Below are 15,707 nucleotides of genomic sequence, written 5' to 3'. Positions count from 1 at the left end.
TCAAAACTGAAGGATGAAAGTAACTTTCCCAAATTGTGCCACTGCCAACTAACAATGTTCGGTGATATTTGGATCATAAACAGAAAGAACTTTGCAGTACAGTACAGAGGTACATAGAAATGCGCAATGAAACGAACAGAAACGACACTTTCAATCAAAGATAATAATTACAATGAATGGCAGTGCATGAATGCGTACTCCGCAACGTGCTTCCGTGTTGGCCACAACATTGATAAGGAGTTACTGTGGTAGGGCGTTGCATTCCTCCACCGCCGCAGCTGACGACTGCTTGACGTTCCTTGGTGCATGTGAACGAGCTGCAGTTGGTCTCCCCAACGTATCCCACGCATGCTGGATGGGAGGAACAGGAAGGCTAATCAATTCCCCCTACATCCTCTCCTTCCTAGAGTTCCTCCACCTGTGATGTTCGATGCATTCGAGCAGAGTCATCCATAAAAATGAAGTGAGGGTCGAAAGCACCCCTGAAAGGACGCACATGGGGAAGGAGTCCAGAGTCACAATAACATTGCCTGGTGAGCGCACCATGTTCAAAGATTCGGAAGCGAGTACACCAATGCAGTATTATGCGTCGCTACACCGCAACACCTGGACCACCAAAACGATCATGTTTCGCATTGTTCCTGAGTGTATTACGAGTTCCCACCTCTTGCCATGTGGGGGTACGTCCGGTACTGTCGAAAATGATCGTTTTGGTAGCCCACGTGTCATGGTGTGGGAAGCCATTATGTTGAACTGGTACGGTACACTCACAGTCAGCGTTATTGTGCAACTGTTCTCCTTCCCCATGTGCCTCTTTTCAGAGGTACACTCGGCCCTGGCTTCATTTTTATACATGGTAATGCGCGACCGCGTCTAATTGCGCAGGCAGACGAGCTCTTGGAATGAGAGGACATTCGTTGAATGGACTGGCTTGTCCATTCCCCCAACTTAAATCCAGCTGAGCGCTTGTGGAAAGCATGGGAGAGACTGGCCAAGGTAGGGTTTCGTAAGCACGAACACAAGCAGTAAGAACTCTCGCCATGTGCAGTTGACCATTATCTTGCTGTAACGTAAGCCCAGGATGGCATGCCGTGAAGGGCCACTAAATGGGCCATAGAATATCATTGATGTATTGCTGTGGCGTAATGGTGCCACAGCCCACCCGGTTAGCCGAGTGGTCCAACGCACAGCTTTCTGGAGTGGGAAGGAGCACTTGGTCCCTAGCACGATTCCGCCCAGTGGACTTGTGTCGAAGTCCGGTGAGCCAGCCTGTCTGTCGATGGTTTTTAGGAGGTTTTCCATCTGCCTCGGCAAATGCGGGCTGGTTCCCCTTATTCCACCTCAACTACACTATATCAGCAATTGCTGCGCAAACAAGTTCTCCACGTACGTGTACACCACCATTACTCTACTATGCAAACATAGGGGTTACACTCATCTGGTGTCAAACGTTCCCTGGGGGGGATGGGGGGGGATGGGGGGAGGTCCACTGGGGCCAAACCACACAATAACCCTGGGTTCAGTGTGGGGCGGTGGAGAGGTGAAGTGGACTGCGGTAGTCGTTGTAGGGTTGTGGACCACTGCGGCTGGGTCGGGGACAGATCCTCTCCGTCGTTTCTAGGTCCCCGGTTAACATACAACATACAATGGTGCCGCAGATGAAAACCGAAGGTGTCTGCTAGTCAGGCTGGTATCCCGCTGCTGTCCGGGGCGTCTCCAAACACGTCTTCACTGGTCACCGAGGTTCAGTTCGAAGCAGGACTTACAGCACCACTGAAAACAATTCTACACTAGTCAATGAGATTCCTGACTGAAGATGGGCTGGAGACGCCCAGGGCGGAGATGGGATACTAACTTCACTGTCACACACCATATGGCCCACCAACCAGGAGTGATAGTCCACGGTGCCGTGTCCTTACGTAATAGGACGTCTTTGGTTGTCATCCGCAGCGCCAATGATATTCTATGGCCCAGTTTGTTGCTCTTAATGGCAAACCAACCTGGGCTTACACTTCAGCAAGCTGATGTCCGATCACAAACGGAGAGAGTTTCTACAGCGTAACGAGACAATTAGCCATCACAGATTGATTCAAAATGACCACCAGCAGCGGCAACACGCTTCCAGTCTGGTATGGAACGAGTGCTGCACACGTGCTAGCGTTTCAGTAAAGGTGTCCAGGCAGGCTGCAGTAATACATCATTGTATATCATCAGGTGTAGTTGATATGGCCTTGTAGAAAGCGTCTTTCAGCTTTCCCTGCAGAAAAAAGTATGTAGTTGCCAAATCCAGGGAATGGGCCGGCCAAGGTACAGGTTCTCTGCGTCCAATCCAATGATTTCGAAATAATTCGTGAAGACATGCTGTAGAAGTTCGTGCACTATAGGCTGGACAGCCACCATGTTTGTATCACAGGTTCCTCCACCTAGTCTGCTGAGGAACGACTTCCAGCATCCATGGAAGGTGGTCTGGTAGGAGTTTGTGATACTTGTGTGCATTCATTGTTCTGTGGATGAAAAACGAGGCTGTCAGCTGATGATCACTATCCCACGCCACACGTTTACACTCCACGGTCACAGACGCTTCACCTGGCGAAGGCAACGTGGATTGTCAACAAACCAATAGTGCATGTTCGACATGTTAACTGACTGTGATTAATAAATGTGGCTTTATCACTAAACAAGATACACAATGCATCTGGGGTATTCTGTTTTGATGCTCATCTACATAAGTTAACACGATTCTCATAATCATTTTCACGCCGTTCTTGGTATAGAGAGATGTAGCATATGTCGATGGAGGATGCACAGTGCACTTGCAGGAAGAACATTATTTCCCCCTCTTTTGTCGTCACTTGTTTCCTTCTGTTATGTTGTCTAGGTATTAAACCACTAAATTTATGTAACTGGTTTAAGAGGTTGATAAATAATTCCCGAGATGGCTGACATTTATTGGGATATCTTGCCGCATACACCACACAAGAACGAACTGCGTTCTTCCTTCACTCTCCATACATCATGACGATCTCGGCTTTTTCTGCATTGTTATATCCCATCGTCCACTCACGACCTACTGCTTGGACTGTCTCACGCTGACTGACTTGCAGTGCACTCAAGAAACGCACAAGCAAACTGTAAGCAAACATAACAACGTAGTACGTAGCAACTGCGCCGGTTGAATGGCACAAACTAGTGTCAGTTTGCAAACTTTTTAAAATACGATATCTCTTAAACGATTCGCACTGTAATGCTGCAACAGACACCACTGATATTCTAATTTACCCTACTTTCATTCAGTTAATGTCAACAGGCATTGTTCTACAGTGAAGAGACAAAGAAACTCATACACCTGCCTAATATCGTGTAGGGCCTGCGCGAGCACGCAGAAGTGCCGCAACGCGATGTGGCATGGACTCGACTAATGTCTGAAGTAGTGCTGGAGGGAACTGGCAACATGAATCCTGCAGGGCTGTCCATAAATCCGTAAGGGTCCGAGGGGTTAGAGATCACTTCTGAACAGCACTTTGCAAGGCATCCTAGATATTCTCAATAATGTTCATGTCTGGGGAGTTAGGTGGCCAGTGGAAGTGTTTAAATTCAGAAGTGTGTTCCTGGAGCCACTCTGTAGCAATTCTGGACGTGTGGGGCGTCGCATTGTCCTGCTGGAATTGTCCAAGTTCCTCGGAATGCACAATGTACATGAATGGATGCAGGTGAACAGACACGATATTTACGTACATGTCACCTGTCAGAGTCGTATCTAGGCCTATCAGGAGTCCCATATCACTCCAACTGCACACGCCGCACACCATTACAGAGCCTCCACCATCTTGAACAGTCACCTGCTGACATGCAGGGTCGATGGATTCATGAGGTTGTCTCCATACCGGTTCACGTCCATTCGCGCGATACAATTTGAATCGAGACTAGTCCGACCAGGCAACATGTTTCCAGTCGTCAACAGTCCAATGTCGGTGTTGAAGGACCCAGGCGAGGCATAAAGCTTTGTGTAATGCAGTCATCAACGGTACACGAGTGGGCCTTCGGCTCCTAAAGACCATGTCAATGATGTTTTGTTGAATGGTTCGCACGTTGACACATGTTGATTGCCCAGCATTGCTACTGCAGCAGGGTTGCACTTCTGTCACGTTGAACGATTCTCTTCACTCATCGCTGGTCCCGTTCTTGCAGGATATTTTTCCGGCCGCAGCAATGTCGGAGATTTGATGTCTTGCCGGATTCCTGAAATTAACGGTGATGATGATGATGACCCGTACTCCGTGACAGAGCGCAGGGGAACGATGCGGGAGACCCGCACCGCCGCAGTAGGCAAGGTCCTAGTGGAGGTGGTTTGCCATTGCCTTCCTCCGACCGTAATGGACATGAATGATGATGATGAAGACGACACAACAACAGCCAGTCATGTCGAGGCATGGGAAATCCCTGACCCCGCCGGGAATCGAACCCGTGACTCAGTGCTCGGGAAGCGAGAACGCTACCGCGAGACCACGAGCAGCGGACATTAACGGTACAGTCGTGATATTGTTGCACGGGAAGTTCCTCATTTAGTCTCTTCCTCGTAGATGCTGTGTCCCATCGCTCGTGCACCGACTATAACACTCACGTAAATCTTGATAACCTGCAAGTGTAGCAACAGTAACTGATATAACAACTGCACCGGACACTTGTCTTATATAGGCACTGCCGACCACGGCGCCGTATTCTGCCTGTTTACATATCTCTGAATTTTGAGTGTGCATGCATATACCAGTTTCTGTTTCGTCTCAGTGTATTTAAAAAAGAGTATGTCTACACAAAAAGTACACATTCTAAGTATTATTGCAACTTAAGAACTGTCAGCATTGCAGCGCGTCAGGAATCATAAGTAACGAAATAATTATAAAAATCCGCCTCGATTGCACAAAGTACCTGGTGTGTACCTAGGTTTCAGCGTGGGTAAGCACACCTTCTTCAGAACAATTTTATAAAACAGCTTCCCTAAATGAGCATAGTCAAAAGCTAAAATAAACACCTACAGGGGCAAGACCCCATAAATTTTTTTTTACAAATACACGGTACATATGTACCAAGTCAATAATATTACTTATCTCTGTGTGTGTTGCCTCGCCCCAGCCAACGTACGATGGTCACAGGCTCTCCATTTTTGTGGGGTCTTGTCCCTGTAGGTGTTTATTTTAGCCTTTCACTACGCCCATTTAGGCAAGCTGTTTTATAAAATTGTTCTGAAGAAGGCGTGGTTACCCACGCTGAAACCTAAGGTAAACACCAGGTACTTTGTGCAATCGAGGCGGATTTGTATAATTATTTATTTATTAAATTATTGCAACTTGTTGATCGGTTAACAATAGGAGCCCCTGACTACCGATCCATTCTGTGAAAACTGCATATCACCCGGACTTTCTATTTCCGCAAGTTTGAGGCGATCAACCCTGTGTATGATAGTATGCATGAAATGTACGGAGCGCAGCTAGTGTAGATGTGCGCCTTCTTCAGGGACCACTGCGGCACAAAGAAGTGGACAGTGAGGGAGGCGAAGTCCACGGCGGCGCTGAGGCTGAAGCTGGCGGGCGCGCCGGCCGGCGAGCGGGGTGGCGGCCGGCCGGTGCGGCGCAGCGAGTCCTTCCACCAGGTGCTGGCCGGAGACCCCGAGCGCCGGCAGCGGCTGCAGGGCCGCTGCGGCAGCTTCGACGGCCTCTTCTGCGTCACCGACTCGCCGCGCAGCCGGCCGCGCTCGCCGCCCTCCACCGCCGTGGTGCCCACGCTGGCGCGCAACCGCCACCACTCCAAGAGCCTCGACTGCATCGACGAGGGCCTGCACGCGCTCGTCGATGTGGTCCTCGCGTCGACGGCCGCCACCGCCGCCACCAGCGTGTCCGTGTCTGCGGCGGCGGCGGCCGCGGCGCAGGACCGGCGCAGCAGCGGCCGCGGCTCCACCACCGACGAGTGGAGTCTCGAGTGGGACAAGAACTACCTGGCGGCGGCCGGCGCCGGCTCGCCCTCGCTGGCAGCGTCGCCGCCCCCGCCGCCCATCGCCATCGTGCCCGTGTCGCGCTTCCCGGCCGCCGCCAAGCGCTACCCGCCCGACGGCGCCAGCAAGCCGCCCGTCTACCTGCCCGCCGCCACGCGCAAGAACTCCTTCGACGCGCCCTTCCTGGTGCGCGGCGGGCACGGCAACGCGGGCCTCTACTCGGGCCGACAGGCGCTCTCCAGGGAAGCCATCGCCAAGCACAGCGCCAGGGCCCGGAGCGCCTCTTCCGCCGGGGCCACGCCGGGCCGCAAGGTGTCCGTCAGCGTCAAGGTCACCGACCTGCCCTCTGGACTCTACTAGGGCACCTTTCCCCAGCATACGAAAACACAGACTTCAGCACCACCTGTGCGTCATTTGTTTCTACACAACACACCATCATTTGTTTCTGCATCTCGAATTTTGATTTTCTACCAGAGTGTTGCTGTTTTCCACCTGCCGCGGAGAATATATCTTTTTCCCACATAAATCGTGCTCGAGATAGTCGCCAGCAGGGACAATCTATAAGGATAAGTCAAAAAGTATCAGTGTTTATTTATGCCAGCCACGATTGTCTTTTATTTATTTCTAGTACGACGCGTTTCGGCAAATGATTCTAATTTTCGAGTGCATTCTTTCGCATTTATACGTAACATTTTCGATGTGTGGCATGCTGCATTATTCTGTTGTAATTAGTGATGGATATTTATATACAGTTAATGACGAATTTGCAAAAGGAATTTTTTTACTTGCAGTTTGCTTGTAGTTATTTCATAAACAAACCTATTGTTTTTACAGTCACAGACTTTACAACCATTTGCAGTAGAAAAAACAAAACAAAATTTATCTCCACAACATTTTTAGTTTATTACAACAGCATTACAAAATTAGCAATGGCACAATTTTCCAACGTAGTCACCCTGCCCTCAGTCCTCTCTTCCACAAACTAACTCCTTCAGAAGTTTTTTTCATTGAGGACGGCTTCCTTTACCTCTTCATCAGAAGTGGGTCTGCAGCCTCTTAAACCATCTTTAAGTTGGCCACAAAATGCAAATAGGGCAGGACGAAATTAGGCCTGCGTGCAGGATGCTCCAGGCTTCAAAATGCATACTCTGAAGAGTTAGTACGAGCAGCGATATGTGGACATGCATCATCGTGCAAAACAATAACAGTATTTGACAATAAATCTTTGCATTTGGATCAAATTGTAGGCCTCAACTCATTGCAGAGCATGTGACTGTAACGTTCACTGTTTACTGTCGATTCCTTTTCTAGGTACTGTTCCAATGGACCCATTCGTGTGTCAAAAAACTATGAACATAACTTTTCTAGCAGAAAGTTTACTCCTGAATTTCTTTTCGGTTGGAGATCCATTCCATCTTCCTGCATTTGCTGTCGGGTTCAGAGTGTTTACTGCCAGTGGAGATTCATTTCAAAAGCATTTCCATTTCGTTAGCATGATGGTCTAGTAACTGCTGGCACATTCTTAAAAGGCTGCACTTGGGTTCTTTATTGATTTGTTTTTGGATCTATTTTGCACAGACTTTATGCAAGTTGACCCTGTTATGAATGATGTCTTGTACAGAACTGTAACTAATGTGCAGTTGGTTTTCCACTTCACTGACAGTCATATGTAGGTTATTCAAAACCAGGCCACAGACTTGCTCAATATTGACATTAGTAGTTGATGTGAAGGGAAATCCTGCACTTTACTTGTTCTTCATCCTCACATGGCCACTTCTGAATTGTTGAATTCACTTGTAATCACTTTGCCAAGCCTGTCCTGAAACTGTTCTAGGTTTTTAAGCTCCTGGTATACTTTCAGAAAAAAAATATTGTGGGACCTTGGCCCTAACTGATGCAAATGGAGAGTAGTGCAGCCATGTTTATTTTGCAACAGAGCAAAGAAAACTGATGTGACAATGCACAAGTAAAGTGAATGGTGCCATCTAGTGGCTGGCAACTGCATTAAGCTGTACCGCTAACCAAAAGACAATTACAAGGAACGTGCAGATACTTAATGACTCACCCTAGTAGATATTCATGTATTATCAGACACTGCTAATTCAAAGCCTGTACAGATAATAAGCTGTACCTGAACAAATTGGAACACTGAAAATATGAACCAACAACTACTCAGAATTAGTTTAAAAGAAAATGTCTAAAGTGCTGCACTGAAAACAAAATCAACTTTTGTGTAAATCATTTATTTCCCAAAATGAAAAAACAGAAATCCAAAGGACAAAATTTGATCCACAGGCAAGCAAAAGCAAAGCTGTCCTCAAAATGTTTGGCGTAATTCTGCAATGCTCTATTAGGCATAGTCCTATTGGAAGTAGTAGATGCTTGCTGTCCTCTGGCCTCTGGAACTGTCTTCTGCAGTCAGTTACAGGTGACTGTGCAGTTTAATGTGATCTGTGAGCCATGGTGCAACTTGATATTTTTTCACATTAACAAATGACTTCTGGAGTTGAAAGAAATTCTAAGAGGCCTGTCACAATGCTTTGTACATGTGAAGAAGGAGGCTTGTATTATGTGGCAAAATCCATAACAAACTGTACATCCATAAATAAGTTAGGTGTAGTGAGACAGTTCTCGTATCAGTTGAGGTCTAGGGTATATTAGCTCCAGCAGGTCACTTCCAACTATATCACTGTGGCATTCAATCCAGTCTTTGAATTGGTGACCACTTCTTTTGTACAGATAATAAGCTGTACCTGAACAAATTGGAACACTGAAAATATGAACCAACAACTACTCAGAATTAGCTTAAAAGAAAATGTCTAAAGTGTTGCACTGAAAACAAAATCAACTTTTGTGTAAATCATCTATTTCCCAAAATGAAAAAAAACAGAAAATATCATTTTCACCTGCAGAAGGAATATGTTTCAACAGGAACTCAGATATAGATTTTTAAGTTAGTATTTAGTGATTTGTGCAATATATTTATATCCAGCTGTTTGATGTCTGTAGGACCAGCAAACAGATGCATTTATTCGCAAACAACTGCTTATCATCTTCATATTGAATTGTCATTCCTATGTTATTTCCCATGTACAAATATCGTTATGCCCCTCTGTTCTCTTATTCTTCTCAGTAAACAACTGAAAATCACCATGCACTGAAATCTATGCTTTCTGTTGCTATGTAGCTCCTTCCACAACTTTTGCATCCTAGGTACTCTATCACTGTACTTGACTTGTAGTCCAAACTGTTTGCCTGTTTGTATTTTGAACATGTGTTCCTGGAAAACCTGCCAATTTTGCATGTATTATTATTGCTGCAGTATCTATTTGTCAGTTACTGTACTGATGAATGTCATGTCAATTTTGTGCTCTATCCTGTAACAGACTAAAGTGATTCACAGCCAATAAGTAATGATGTGAAGATCACATAATGCTTAAACTTTCTGCCTGGTATGCCTTTTGAATTTCCTCTTCCTAGCTTGGTTCACATATGTGACTGAGACACCCTTGTTTTTCTCCTAATGCAGTATGAATGTTAAAATTATTCTTGATGATAAATAGAGATTTTATGGAGCTACAATAATAACAGCCACATTAGCACTATGGAAGAATAAGCAATGTGTAGTCATTGTCGTAGATAGGAGAGTTTACATTTTTTTGAATGAAGAAGTAATGTAGACCTACTGCAGTTAAAGCAGAAGAAGAAACCATTGTTTATATATTTGATCTGATGATTTACAGAAAAAATCTTCTCTTTCAGATGAAGAAATACTGATTTCCTAACATTTTACAAAGTGAATCGTGCAATATATTTATATATTACATATATAGTGTTTATAGTGAACTGGTGGAATTTTGTATAATTACCACACTTTTTAATCACTTTTTTGGGGAATTATGTTATTTTGATGAGAACCTGACCATGAAGTACATTAGGCATCTTTTCAAAGAACCTTCACTCAAGACATTACCACAAATAAAAAGAATCTGTACCTGCTTCTGTCAAGATATTTCCATGACATTACATTTTCTGAACAAAAAATCAGAAATTTCTGAAATAAGGAAAAAATATTTTTTTGCATCTTAAATAAATGAAACTATGTATAAGTACCTGTTGCATGTAGATTCATAGCATCTTTTAAAACACATGAGACCATTTTAAGACTCTATTCTTATTTTATACTTTTTAAGTGATTTTCTGTGAATTTTCTGCCCTACCAAGTTAATTATCCCATGATGATTTTCAGCTTATTTTCTTATCCTGTCATGTGTTCTATATTACTTCACATATTTTCTCTACTTCATTTGTTCTCTAAATTTGTTCTGTAATATTTCATTACTACCTAAGTAGTCCTTCATCTTGTACATCAGTTGCAAATTACTCTTTCTCATAATTATGATATGATGACTGATCTGACACCTACAACATGTTGTTAACATGGAAATAGTTTTGTCCTCCTTTCTCTCCGGAGAGAGCCAAATGGAGTTCCAAAAAAACTGTGAGCAAATAGTAGTCATGAAACTGACACTGCAAAGTCCTGCACAATGAAATGAATAACTATTGGGAATTGTAAAAATTGGAAGCAGAAGAATCTAAATAAAAATTTAACTATATAAGGAAGTCTCTTCACAAATATTCAGTGCACAGTAAAAATAAAGGAGTGTGTAGGAACAGTTTGTCTATATGTATGTGTCAGAAAATCGCAGTTGCTTCATCATATAATACTGAATGGGTGCTTTTTCCCCTTGTTTTCCAGAAATGACATATTTTAGACTGCACTCTCTTTCCTCCTCTTTCAAATTTCTAAGCACAGGAAAAAATGTTCATTTCATGAGTACTTAATTATTTTCACAAGTGAAATATTTAAATTATTCTTCTAACATATGAATAAAAAGTATTTCTGTTTCTCCTTAATTTTATGTGTGACAGCCATTCTAATAATTTGCATTTATGAACTACCCATGTTTCATTCTATTAAGAAAGCATTATTATTGAAAAAAGATGCCAATTTTATCAATATTTTTTATCTTTTGTACTGTGTACAAGCTTTACAACAAGTTGAAAATTTTATATATTTCCTTTATTTGATGTGAGACATTTTTTTCCTTTGTTAATATTTGTATGGCAGTTTTTTGAGTTTTCCATTACAGAGTAATTCTGGCCCAGGAAAGAATTCTAGTTAATATGCTGACCTATTATAAGATACTAAAATGTAAGCAGGTAATTATAACTATACAAGTATCAGTTTAATGGCTTTTGTAAATTTTTGAAGAGATGCCAACATGGTCAGCTGTCTGGGATCTTCTTTATCATTCCATACTTGATGCAACTATATTAAGAAATAGCTTAATGTTTATACACTGGCACTGCATGTTTTGCTTCACAACAGAAGCAAAATTACTGGCATCTGCTGTTTGAAATCAATGAAATATTACCACAGCTGATATGGTTCTGCATGTTATCAGAATCATACACAGTCAAATTTAGAGTTAAGTAACACATTTGCTTTACTGCTGCAAATTTATCTTTCAGACACTGTAATTAGTAATTTTTATTTGTACATAGTCTATGAAACAGTGTGATCTCAGATTACATTTTAACATGATTTAGATCTTTTGTAATGTGTCACATTTTCAAGAAAAATAAAGGAAAATTGGAAGTAAGAACCTGTTATTGTTTATTCAGTTAGTTCAAGTACATGCAACTAATAAGCTTTTTACACATGTGCTGCACCTTTCCACAGCCCTTCATTGTCATCATAACTTCATACTGCAGCAGTGTTGTGTATCAATAAATAACATTGTTGATAAAATTACAACATGTACCAATATATGAGCATTGAAATGACTGATACGCTGCTTGTATATGAGTAGCCTAATAGCAAACCGGGAAATCTGTCTTCCCCATCAAAATTTAGTTAGCGATTGAGTCCGATAAAAAATTTTCTGCTCTTATCATTGTTGAAGTCCATTTGTTTCCTAAATGGAGCTAAATATGAAAAATCACATGTTGATACTCACTATTCACTTCAAAAGCAAGCACCACACAAGATCGTGATGTCAGATTCGGACATTTGCTGAATAAATTAAATGCGAACCAATGTACACTGTATATTCACATAACTTCCAAAATCAGACAGGTTTCAAAACATTTTTTTCAGTATTTGGTAGCAATAATTAACTTTTAAGAAGGTGAAATGGAATAAAAAGTTTCACCAATTACAGAAGCAAAAGCTAGATAAAGAAGGAACAAAGTAAGGATAGCTTGTAATTGATATTGCTCCATTTTTGCTTGCATTCCAGGTAATTATCAATTGTTGGAGAGAATTTTGATGTCAGAAAAATGTAAGGGTGTATAGGTAAGAATCTGATGAGAGTTAACTGGCCTTTTCTAAGAATTTCTGAGGTACAAGGCCATGAAATGTAGAAATGGGCCATATTACCAAGATATGGGCAAATTCTTAATCACCACTGACTGCCTCTACTATCCTGGTAATAAAATCTGTAGCCTTGGGTTGGATTGTTGGCTAAAGGGGGTTGGGGGAAGGGGTGAAGATTCAATGTTTAAATATTCACACTAAAATAGACTAAAAATAAATATTAAAATGCAACACTTGGATCAACAATGGAAACCTGTTTCCAAGCTCAGTGCTGTCAGTATAACATTATAGTTAATATATTAACAGAGAAGCATATTTGTTTATGGTTCTGTCTCCATTTTTCTACAATTCCTTCAACTGTTAAATTGCCTACTATCCTTACATGATAATACACAATAATAATAGTGGTTTCATTGGTTGGAAAATCCCAGAAATTCCACTAACAGGATCCCTGAGGATTCGACGTGTAACCACAGAGTTAGTTGCCAGTGTTCATCACTAGTGATGTCTGACATTAAAGACTTCCATGACAAGGGTGCCCATACCCAGGGGCAAGTGGAGGCCAAAGCCCCCCTGCCCCCCCCCCCCCCCAAGCTCTCAGGAAAAGGAAAAAAAAGTAGTGCAGTCAGGCATTTTCTTCAAAGAAAATTGTGTAAAAGTCGGTATTATGCAGATGTTTAACACATTTGGAAACAGAAATTTTTTACAGCTACTTAAAACTTTCCGTTTGTCTTACAAAATATTAAAAATACTCCATAGCCTCAGTTCTAGGTACCCCCCTACAAATTATCATATGGGAACCCTTGTTACAATGATGCATTTTACTCCATCCCTGAAAAGAGTAAGCAAGGTGCATTCATTCTCAAATATTTTATGTTGAAACACCCAGCCCCTAAGAGGAAAAAGAAACAAGTGCTCCACTATCAAATAACGATTGATTAATTGAGGAATTTATGGGACTAAACAGCGAGGTCATCAGTCCCGCAATTCCAAGGTTACACATGGAAGAGAGACAGTCCACTACAAGTGGAGAGGAGACAAACTATAAAATGAAGAAGTTAAAACACACCAGTAGAAGGTATAAAATGGTAGATCGAATCTAAGAACTGAGAAAACAGAGGGATAAAAGACCTATCTTTGCAAAGGGGGATGGTCATGGGACACAGATCGAGAAAACATGCAGAAAAGCCCCAATCACAACTACCCTGCCCCTGCTCTAGGAGTAAAGCAAACCCGTATATTTGAAAATAAAAAGCACTCAGCACATCTGCAGCTGTAATCATGAAAGGGAATGAGGGGTAAGTATCTGCTTCTCTAGCCAAGTGGTCAGCCAGTCCATTCCCTGGGATGTACACATGACTTGGGAGCCAGAGAAAGACAACTGAGCAGGGGGCACAGCCAAGAGCAGAGAGAAGGGCACAGATAGCAGAGACCAAAGGGTGATGAGAGTAGCATCGGTCAATAGTCTGCAGGCTGCTCATTGCGTCAGTACATATTAAAAAAAACTGTGCATGGAGGCCTTAGAAACAAAATGGAAGGCTCTAAGAATGGCTAGGAGCTCTGCTGTGAACACACTACATGATCCCAGCAAAAAATAGTGTTCTAAGCCAGCAGGAGACATGAAAGTGTATTCCACTTCATCTATCATCATAGAACCATCAGTGTAGAAGATTGTGGCACCCTGGAACTTTGCAAGGATGGAATGTACAACTCACTGGAAAACCATGGGGGTGACAGAAAACTTAGGACCCTGACACAGATCAGTCTTAATCCGTGTTCTAAGTGCCATGCAATGGGGTGGGGGAGGGGGGGGGGGATACCCAAGTGGATTCCAGTGAGTAGAGACAGAGATCCTGACAGAGGGCAGTGACATGCATTCCAACTGGCAACGCACCTGTGGGCAGTTATCAAGTTCCAAGTTCCAAGAAACGGAATGTGCTATAACTTCAAGGAGCATGTTGCCTAAATAAAGTTCTGGATCGGGGTGTACTATGGGTTGATGACAAAAACACATAACCCGCGTTTTTGAGGGAGAAAACTGGAAGCCATGGGAGATGACCCATTCAGAGACCCGTCGGAAGGCGCCTTGGGGCCGGCAATCAGCAGATGCTACCAAACAGGAACTACAACAGATGCAAAAATCGTCAACATAGAATACCGGGATAACCACAGGCCCAACAGAGGTTACAAACCCATTGATGGCTATGAGGAAGAGTGTGACACTTAACACAGAACCCTGTGGGATAACGTTATCCTGAATCCGAGGGGCACTGAGTGAAGTGCCAACTCGACCCCGGAAGAACCAGTGGGATAGAAACTTACGGTTAAAAATCGGAAGCGGGCCGTGAAAGCCCCAGTCATGGAGGGTAACTAAAACGTGCTGGCGCCAAGACATGCCATATGACTAATGTAGGCAAAAGAAGACCATGACAAGGTGCCAGCAGTCAGTAAAAGCCTGTCGGATTGCTGTTTCCAATCTGAGTAAATGGTCTGTTAGAGACCGTTCTTCCCGGAAGCCACACTGATGTGGGCACAAAAATCCCCGAGATTCAAGTATCCAGCATAATCAGAAGCTAACCATCCTCTCTAGCAGTTCACAAAGTACGTTTATGAGGCTAATCAGGTGGTAGCTGTCGAGAGACGTTGGGTTCTTCCAGGGGGCTTAAGAATGGGGATACCTTTACTGTCTCGCCATTGCAATAAGGACAGCACCCATCAGCCAAGTGTGGTTGAAGATCCTGAATAGATGTTGCCTCTGGTTGTGGATGGAAACCGGGCCTGGGGCCCTGTCATGTGAAGAGGTAAGAGCCTGCAAGAATTCCCATCCAGTGAAGAGTTCATTGTAGGATTCAGCGTCGTACAGATTGAAACACAGGGGAGTCTGTTGAACTCAGTGTTTCTGCCAGAGAAAGGTAGCGTGATAGGAAGAGGACACTAATGTCGCAAAGTGTGTCATGAGGTGTTCTGCAATTACCAATGGATCAGCGCACAGAGCACCTTGGAGGTTAAGATCCCAGACAGTTGACTTCCACTGGCAACCCACAAGGCAACAGAGCTTGGACTAAACCTGTAATGAAGAGGCATACATCCCCAGGAAGGAAACATAGCGATCCCAGCATTGCTTTTAACTCTGCTTAATAAGGTGACAAGCCTTAGCATGAAGGCACTTAAAAGTGAGGAGGTTAGTCTGTGAAGGATGTCGTTTTAAACCGCTACAGAGCCTGTCGGTGGTCCGGGACAGTGACTGCTACCTTCTTGGTCCACCACAGTACCAGTCGACGACGATGGGGACCTGTGGATAGGGGTACAGCAGTGTCAGCAGGATGAAGAATAGTGGCA

The 15,707-nt window shown here is 43.5% G+C and overlaps 1 protein-coding gene across 1 annotated transcript in view; it reads left to right on the top strand.

The window, feature by feature from the left end:
- Nucleotides 1-6,346, top strand: part of LOC124593972 — a 526,982-nt gene extending 520,636 nt beyond the window's left edge. Inside the window, exons 9-10 of the mRNA XM_047132321.1 lie at nt 5,512-5,878; nt 5,924-6,346. Coding sequence (XP_046988277.1) covers nt 5,512-5,878; nt 5,924-6,346 — 790 coding nt within the window. The remainder of the gene's footprint in view (nt 1-5,511; nt 5,879-5,923) is intronic.
- The last annotated feature ends 9,361 nt before the right edge of the window (nt 6,347-15,707 follow it).

Source organism: Schistocerca americana, chromosome 2 (genome assembly GCF_021461395.2).
Source record: "Schistocerca americana isolate TAMUIC-IGC-003095 chromosome 2, iqSchAmer2.1, whole genome shotgun sequence".
Classification (NCBI taxonomy): Eukaryota; Metazoa; Arthropoda; class Insecta; order Orthoptera; family Acrididae; genus Schistocerca; species Schistocerca americana.
The sequence above is the reverse complement of the archived record's forward strand: the minus strand, read 5'-3'. Positions and strand labels throughout refer to the sequence as shown.